At 39.4% G+C, this 9,730-nt stretch overlaps 1 protein-coding gene across 1 annotated transcript; it reads left to right on the top strand.

Moving 5' to 3' along the window:
• Positions 1–1,443: 1,443 nt before the first annotated feature.
• LOC144512209 (uncharacterized) lies at positions 1,444–6,777 on the top strand. Its single transcript, XM_078242816.1, has 8 exons — positions 1,444–1,936; positions 3,020–3,222; positions 3,437–3,541; positions 3,786–3,881; positions 4,009–4,119; positions 4,299–4,416; positions 4,758–5,078; positions 5,259–6,777. The coding sequence occupies exons 1-8, from the start codon at positions 1,549–1,551 to the stop codon at positions 5,702–5,704; spliced, it is 1,788 nt and encodes a 595-aa protein (XP_078098942.1). The 5' UTR covers positions 1,444–1,548; the 3' UTR covers positions 5,705–6,777.
• Positions 6,778–9,730: the final 2,953 nt, after the last annotated feature.

Below are 9,730 nucleotides of genomic sequence, written 5' to 3'. Positions count from 1 at the left end.
CGATGCAAAAAGAAAAGCACACAAACCCAGAAAACAAATGCAACAAAAAAACGCAGCATCCAGATTACATAACGGAAGTTCTCCAGACCTCTAGAGGGAGCAGCTAGTGAAACGTTTAACGTTGATGTTTGTTTAAGCCATATTACATGAGAGGGTTTAATTTCGAGGTCCGAAAGGCGCATTACTAAAGTATAGGCCTCCTCAAGTGTTACCAAACAGACAACAGTTACCAACAAAATAAGTGATCAATCTGTATTCATATTATGGAGCAATTCGCTCTTGAAATACAAAAAACAGACAGGATTTATAGTCCCTCCCTGTTTAGTAAACCAGCCAATTTACCGTGGGATTTATCAAACTGAATAAATCCCGCTCGCACATATAAACACAAAACTGCTTTGCTAACTCCAACGTGTTGTAACTAAGACATCTGCTGAAAAAGTTATTGTATTCATTAGCATGACTGCCATACTGTTTAGTTCACAAACATCCAACACACCAAAGTTCAAACACATAGCGGACCAGACGCAAGCTTTTATTTTGAAAAGCCGAAGCTCGGGGACGGCACCAGCCGGGAAGGCATGAGACGGGAGCATAGACTTTATATTATTAATATATTATGTTAATAATAATATGAATTTAATATACAGTCTATGGAGTTCTCCAGGCTGCAGCCATACCCGACTCTAATAAAAAGGCAGAGCGCTCTCTCCCCGTGGGGTCGAAAATCCAGTTGTTCCACTAGCTGCTCCCTCTAGAGGTCTGGAGAACTTCCGTTGTGTAATCTGTAAGCTGCGTTTTTTTGTTGCATTTGTTTTCTGGGTTTGTGTGCTTTTCTTTTTGCATCGTTTCATATTTGCAGCGCGTTTATCTATTTGGTTGTGTTGTGTGTATTTGCAGCGCGTTTGCTGAATGCTGCGCATGTGTAGTCAAATTAATGAAGTTTTAATTTTTGCGTCGCTTCTTTTTTCTGAGTTTGCGTGCTTTTCTTTTGGCATCGTTTTTTATTTGCAGCGCGTTTATGTATTTGGTTGTGTGAATTTGCAGCGCGTTTGCTGAATGCTGCACATGTGTTGTCAAATTAATGAAGTTGTTTTCTTAATTTGCTTGTGTTTGGTCTATTTGGGTGCGTTTTCTTAAGTTGCAGGGCGTTTGCCCCCTGTCGGCCACCGTACTCCTCGGACCATCGATTGTAAAATTAATATTAACAGTCTATGCCTCGGACTGACACATCAAGAGAGACTTCACTTAAGAGTTAGTGTAGGTTATCCTCTATGTTCTACTGCTCATGTATGACAGGTAAAATAGCGCCGTGGAGACCTGGCATTGTATGGTCCATGTTGTAGAATAAAGCATCAGTGTTGAAGCTCCGTTCAGAGTGTGGACTCTTTGAGCTAATCGACTATCTCTTTTAGCTCCGGCTAACTGCTAACGTTAGCTCTCTCCACCTACACCAACATACTCCACTTCAGTCCAGTTGGTGGCGTATGCACCTCCAGTTGGTTTGCCAAGAAGAAGACGAAGAAGAAGACTACAACACAAAACAACATGGATGCTACTTTTGAAGAGAGATTGTGCGAAGAGGTCCGCCGTTACCCACATTTATATGATAGGTCTGTTAAGGAGTGCAACGACAGCCAAATGACGTTAAACTCCTGGCGACAAATCGCTCAAACGCTTGGGAAAAATGAAACAGCCTGCCGTCAAAAGTGGCAAAGTGTGCGAGACAGATATGTAAAGGCCAAGAAAAAGCTGAAAGGCGGGAGCGGCAAAACCGGCCGGAGTCCCTACATTATCTCCATGTTAGATTGGCTCTCTGGCTACATCAAGCATCGTCCCACGGAGGCGACACGGTCACGGACCCTTAACTGTAGTATGGCTGACACCGCGTGCACGAAACCCGCACAAGTACGCAGCTGTCCGTGGAACGCGGAAAGTATGTCCACTCAAATTCAAAGAAAAAAAAGCAAGAATATGCAACTGTTTCGATTATAATGTCATAATTTAAGTCATTTATTAAGTTAAAAAAACACCGTCATCGTTCCATGTTGTGACTTAACAATTAATCGATTAGGTGAGAAAATAACAGTAAAACTAATTTGATAACATAATGTAGGTCCTAATTCAATCTGAAAACGTTAATACTTACAAAAAACCAACAACATTTCAACTAAAAATGGATGCAGTCACAATCATTTGAGCTCTGCTGTTCTTTTTTCCTCTTTAAACATCTCATGACATTTTCAATGCAAATAAAATGACATTTATCATATTCATCATTTATAGTTGGTCAAATCAAATTACCCTTACAAAAACAGCACTGGCACAAACTACAGGTGTACTGTGTGTTCTACAACATGCAGGATGCTTTTTCTTTTGTGTCATTTTTTGTTGTCATCTTGTTACTCAAAGGCCACATGGAGGACTTTGTAACGCAAGAAGAGCACTTCCTGAAAATAATCATCTTCCATTTTCGATGTATATTAAATGAATAAAAACTCCATTATCCATAAAGCATCATTAAACAACACAAATAATAGTTAAGTCACCATTAACTAAACTGGCAACCTGAGGAGTAATTTATATTGATAAACAGTAGAACATGTTTGGCAATTTAGAATTCAAATCAAATTTGACTTACAAAAACATGCTGGCAGAATTCATGGAAAGTTTCATCATTTTAAAATTGCCATATGTAGTTAAGTAAACATGAACTATTTGACTACAATCTAATTGCACATTTTTTCAAATGTAATCTGGGCTAATTATGATTACTTATTTTCTAATCCGATTATGTAATTGTGATGACATGTATTCTGATACTACCCAACCCTGCCTACAACATATATCCTATTTACTGTAGTTACTGAAATTAATTTCCCTATTCTAGAGCAGGGTGTGGTTCAATGTGTCGGAAGATGTAATACAACCGATAATATTATTGTGCATATAGTATGTAGGTTTTGAGACTGGTTAATAACTGATGTTTATCTGTTTCTCTGCATACATCTACTGTTAGATCCTCATCTCCCTCTGTCATCCGTGCGCCTCCTGGTTCCTCCACTGAGGTTGATGTCAGCCTGTATGTGGCAGGTAGCCCAGGAGCGGAATGTAGACCAGTATGACAAACTGGCCGAATTCATCATGTTGGTGACAGAGATGGTCCCAGAGCTTCTGAACTACAAACAGAAGACTCAGCTGATCCTGGGACTGAGAGCTCGGGTTAGTGAATGGAGGTATTATTGAGACTATTTGTGGGCGTCTTTTACTGTTCTTTTATCTTTTATTATTAAGCAGTCAAAGTGGAGTCAAGAAATGAAATCCATTTTATTTCTATGGGTGGTCCTCTCAAGGCCTAAGTAAATGCATCCATTGTCTAGTTGTCAAAGTATTATTTTGAAAGTTAAGCATGATGTTTTGATTTTGTGTTTTTCAGCTCATCCTTGAATTATTAAAGACGATGGATGAGGTTGACTGTAAAGCTATCCAGGATCATCTTAACAGTTTCCAACAGACGACAACAAACCTCAAGCATGAAGAGGTGGGTAATGCTGATGACAGGATGTTTTACATGAAGACACAATGTCTCAGTAGCTTTAGATGTCAAACAGATCTTTCTGCCAGAGGACAGACAATAGTCTTTAGGTTTTGCTACTTACCCTGAAATAGTTATTTTTTTACTATCCGATGCAGACATTTATAAGATTTTATAAGTAGGAGAGACATTTAATTGTAAAACTGATAATGAATGCATGTAAATAAACTTTACCTGGGCTTTATGACAGGACCCAGATGGAGAGGTGGAGACTTCAAAGTCAGCATTTGTGGAGCTGGTTCAAACATTGCTTGAAGACCAATCTAAAAAAGAGAATTTTTTCAAGGTGAGTTTTACCTAACATTTGTTTTAAGTTTTTCAATTGTTAAAGCCATTAATATATGCCTCCACCTCATGAGTTCATCTTCTTCATAATTCATACATGATTTTTATATATATTTTTCCTGTCTTAGGAGGTCTTCCCAGTACAGTATGGAGCTTGTTTTGATACAGCGCTGCAGATTCAGGTGTGGGAGTTCTTCCAGCGACTGGAAGAGTTCCTCCCAGTTCCACGTTTTTCACAGGTAGGCAGCAGGGTGAAGATAAACTGACCTTCCATCCACTGGTTCCCTAAATGCTGGCTGGTGATTTATGTCGGTGTAATTAGCCATCGTTAAATAATGTTGGATCCACATAGCAAAGGATGATCTTGGAAGAAGGAGCAGCAGTTTGTGTTTAAAATCCACTTCTTCTTCTTTTCCAGGTGTGCTCCATGTTTGACATTTCTTCCCTTAACGAGGAGTTTGAGCAGTTTCTCTCTGACCCTGAGGATCTGAAGAGGATTTTGCAGCACCAACAGGAGCGGCAAAAGTTGACTAAAAGTACAACTCTGTTAACTCTTAGTATTCTATTTCTAGAATATAAAATGAATGAAATGGTAATCTGGATTTCCAATTTTCTGTTTAATAAAGTAAATAATTAGTGAGTAAAAATGTGCTATCCGTGAATCCATACTATGAGGGAAAGGAAGAATAGGTGTTTTCTTAATTCCTGACTTTGTACTTTATGAATGACAGCCGGTAAAAAAAAAAAAAGAATATTTCCAATATTCTGTATTGATTTCTCTGTTATCTCCATTTCCTCTGGTTCTGTTAGTGCTGCATTCCTGCCTGAAAATAGCACCACTCTGGTGCCTTTAACATGAATGTTATCTGTTTCTCAGGTGAATTCACCTTCATGTCAGACACCATCCTCTCCACGCTCGCCTCTAAACAGACTTCAGCGGCATCTGAAGATCAGGATCAAATAATGGATCAGGGAGAGGGCAAACAAGGCACTGGGAAATCACAGAGAAAAAATCAAGAGAAGTCAGAACAGACAACAGTGAAGCAAGACAACAGCTGGAGAGCAGAAGATGTTTGTGAGGATGATGAAGAGACTGACAACAGCTCCAGTGAACCAAACTGTGGGCTGCCTGAGTACGGGCTGTCACCCCTCACTTCCTCTCCACGTTCAGAAGAAGCTGCCGAGCCAGGCGATGGAGGTGAGCATCTCTTTCATCGGATCTGATTTTCTGATAATGTGAAAACAAATATAATATGTCGGCAGCAGGCCGGACTCAGGCATGCGCTTGGCTGTGAAGTCATATGGGACAAAATCTTAACTGGGCATGTAGATTCTGTTGAGTGAATATATCACTAATTCTCTTGTTTCCTGTTGGCAGAAACAGCTGTTGAAGCCACCTTTCAGCCATCAGAAGAGAGCAGGATCCAGTCCTCGACAGGAGGCAGAGCCAATGTCTCTCTTCCATTCAGCGAGGACTCCGTAAGAACCAATGAAAACATCTGCCTGGAGTGTGGAAAAACCTTTGCGTCTCGTTCCACCTTGAAACAACATCACCTTGTTCACACTTCTGCACGACCATTCAAGTGCACTCAGTGCGACAAGACCTATAAAAACCGTAAAGACCTGAACTTTCATCTTCGTATTCACTCTAACCCTAAAGCCTATCCCTGTAGCCTTTGTCAGAAGAAATATAGTTCTAAGGCTGTTCTTAAAGTTCATCTGCGTCGTCACAGCGGAGAGAGGCCATTTGGCTGCTCGTACTGCGACAAAGAGGTTCTGGAGAAATGCAGAGTTGAAGTCCCATGTGCGCATTCACACCGGTGAGCGGCCGTATGCCTGTACTTTTTGTGAAAAGAGATTCACACAGCCATATATGCTCACTGTGCACATCAGGATTCATAAGAAAGAGAAGCCGTACCTGTGCAGCACATGTGGTATGTCTTTTCGTAGCTCTGGGGCCTTGCGGGTGCACACACGCATGCACACAAGGGGAGCGGCCTAGTCAATGTGACATCTGTGGAAAAGGTTTTGCCACAGCTATGCTAATTTGACACAACATCGGAGATACTCACACAGGAGAGAGGCCGTATTCTTGCTCACAATGTGACAAATCGTTCCACCTTAATGAAGGACTGAAAAGACACATGAGGACACACACAGGAGAGAAACCTTACCAGTGTTTAACATGTCACAAGACTTTTTCTGAAAAATCCAACATGAGGATACACCTCAAAGTCCACAAGATCATCTAGCATACTGCTGGGAATGTATATTTAGTGATAAAGAAAAGCCTGGTTTATTTCTACGCCAGGGCACACTGTTTTGGTGCATTTCCTTGACCGTAAAACACCAACACGTATGTAAATATGGACCTGAACACTCAAATGTTACACGTGTGGAATAATCTGTACCTTGTGTTTTAGGAGACATTAGATAATTAGCTTAGTTATTGTAGGTTAAAGACTTCTGAATAAAATGTGCCGACAATATATACCAAAATGAAGGCGTGCTCACACGTGAGATAGTATGAGACGTATGTGGCTTAGAAATGGTGATCCTTTGTAACATAAGAATGTGAATGAATGTGTCTTTGGCCGGTAAATATATTTTCTTTACCCAACCCATAAACATATTTGATAAGATTTCTGTGTATTATTTAAGAATTGCAACCAAGAAATGTAATGGGCATGCCATTTTACAGCTGACAAATAACACTACTCCTGTGGAAAAACTGTATAATGGGGACATTGTTTGAAAATTGGCTGGCATCTGTCCTGATACAGATATATCTGCAATTTTCATTTCTTTGTAGATTTCTTTATAAATGTCTGTGTGTGTTTTAAGCTGTGCAAAGAGATAACAAAAACCCCTAACAATAAATGAAATCTCAACAGAAAGTGTGTGCAATAATAAATGTAAATCAAATATGAAACAAGGAAATTCACTTAGGACTGCATACAACATGGCTGGCGTCAAATGAAGAAAAAAAAATGGAGTATATCGCCTCTAGTTTGGGTGAAGTGATTGCACCTGAGGGGGGCGTGACTTGTGAATGTGAAATTTAGCGAGTTACAGCAGTGATTTGTTCTTATACGACAGGCTTAAAGTTTTTTGTCATACCATGACAGTTTTGACTGCTATCTCTGCAGTCATCTTCAGAAGCGTCACGTGATGTCGCTGTGACGTCTACTGTGGGTGTGATATATTTAGTTTGTGTCATTCGTCACGTGACGCTTCTGAAGATGACTGCAGAGACAACAGTCAAAACTGTCAAGGTATGACAAAAAACTTTAAGCCTGTCGTATAAGAAAGAAATCACTTGTAAATTTAAATAGTAGGCTAAATGAACTTGTTTGGATTAGTATCAAATTAATGATGAAGTATTTATTTGTTTTGATGGAAGTGTAAGAAAAGCCCGAACAATACACTTTTGTATGACAGGGTAATAAAAATGAGCGACACTAGTCCAGATAAATATAGGGCGTGGTGGTGGCACTCCTCATAGGTGTACATTATTTAAAAAAAAACAAAAAAAACACTGATTATCTAGTCTTAGAGTTGAGGTGTAATTACAACTCTGGACTAATTTATTAAATATTGAATGTAAAATGTTGATTCACAGTAAATAACCATCAAGTATTCAGCCAAGCCATTGTATAAATAGGCTATTTTATATTTGCAAATGTAAGTGGGAGCAGATTTGAATGGGTCTGATGCAGCTGATGAAATTAATGATAGTATCTGTATCTATAATTTGCAGGTGCTATGCTTAAGTTTGTACATAGATGAGATGCTGGATCTTCAGCCAGTCCAAGCACAGACTTTGCACAATATTATTAATTTGTAATAAACGTGTATGTCCCCATATGGTTGCCTTGTGCATCACATCTTTTTGGTTTTGACTTGGAATCATATAATATATACATACATATACATATAATACAATAAAAGGAAGACTACAGATACAAATTAACAATGAGACAGGGGTTAGTAGCTCCCAAGACGGCAGCCGCCTGTATACAAGAACGCAACTGTCTTTATAATCTCTTTTTAATAAACTGTCTGTACACTTACAATGTTCTCAATGCTTCGGTTAACATTTAGGGACCCTCATTATGCTACCGTTGAAGTGTGGTGATATTTTGAGCCTTTTTAGTGGTATAATAAGCGATTTGTTTTTACTTTCCCTGTGCCCCGAATACTAGCTTTGTAAGCTAATCAGGGGTCCGCACTAGCTTGTTTCAAGCTACAACCACATTCGATTAGCATGAAAACATGTACCAGAGAGCGATTGAGTGGGTACACATCGTTCGTTTTGCGCCGGAATTGTCCTTTAATATGGTTAGGTAAGGGTATATAGACAAATACTGCATTTACTGTAGTCTATTTAAAGATAGTATGTCCCACTTTAGACATGCTTATTAGTCTTAACAACTACTCAAAGCGCTTTTACATAGTACAGGAACCATTCACACACATTCCTACATTGTGGCCAAGGCTGCCAAGCATTTCGGGGTTCCGTGTCTTCCCCAAGGACACTTCGACATGGGATCGAACTCCCAACCTTCCGATTGGTAGGCGACTGCTCTACTACCTGAGCCATAGCCGCGATTCCAAGTCAAGTGTAGAGAGCTCCCAAAAGGTCTATGGACGCACATAATGTGGTATGTAACCACTAAAAGAAAGGTAAAATAATTTGGTACAGAATGAGAATTTTGATTTGGTTTATGCAGTTTCTGTGCTTAAATTTAAATTTGTGGCAATGCCCCTTTTGTTTTGAAGGATTTGTTGCGGCGTACCTAGCAAGGTCGACTACAATTTAGTCTAACAGCACATGCATTGGTTTAGCAGAGACAGAGCCGTATATAGACATTATTAAACAGCTCTAGGCAATATAGTATAATAATATATGACCTGCACAAGTAGTCTTCCAAAACAACATTTTTACAATTACAGACTAACTTTCAACTCTGCTACAGTAGAAACTTGACTATGTTGGCAACCCAGTTAAATCCATAGATATACTTAAAGCATTAAGACCAAATAAGAGCTGTTCAACAGTTTGCACTTACATACTTGACCCTCACAGAGGATTTAATAGCAAAAAGGCATTTGAAAACAATAATCAGTAAACAAAGGTACTCTAATGAATACTAAACAAAGCACTCATTGAACAGAGAAACAGCTATAACTATAACAAATACCCATAACTTACACAAATAATGCATTTGGTGCACAATCAGCTGGAGAAGATAGGCACATGGACCAACATGCTGCAGCAAACAAGGGGAATTACTGAACAGGGCCTGATCCCTGCCTATAATCAGTTCAGGTGTGGCCTGACAGGTTGAGGCTAAGTCCCACCCCCTAGGACTGGGCAGGAAGGAGGATTTTCTGCAGGTACATATAGGCTAGCTGCAAGAGTTAGCAAATCTAAGCCAACTAATTTACATGCTCCTAAAATTGCCAGATATCAGATACTAATAGGAATAATTATTAAACTTACAGTATGGTGTGAATAGCTAGTATTTTCTCCTTGCTACAGCCTTGGTTGGGTGATGTAGCTAGCAGCAACAGGACTTCTCAACCAAACAATGTATACGGATTGTCAGTTAAAGGCTGCCTAAACGTTATACAGTCAGACTATAGCTAAAGTTAAGATTTGTATGTAAGCGCTTGATATGTGAAATTAATTCTGAGTTCAGGCAAACTTGTTGTTAGTTGTTGAAATGTTTATAATAGATAATCAATGTATTGTTGAATGTCTTGAGAGCGCCCAATCCTAGCCACTAGACCATTAGGGAACCAAAAATCAATTATCAAAATTGTCCTGTTTAATCTTTCTAAAGG

Source organism: Sander vitreus, chromosome 23 (assembly GCF_031162955.1).
Source record: "Sander vitreus isolate 19-12246 chromosome 23, sanVit1, whole genome shotgun sequence".
Classification (NCBI taxonomy): domain Eukaryota; kingdom Metazoa; phylum Chordata; class Actinopteri; order Perciformes; family Percidae; genus Sander; species Sander vitreus.
Note: the sequence above shows the minus strand (reverse complement) of the source record. Positions and strands in the feature narration are given on the sequence as shown.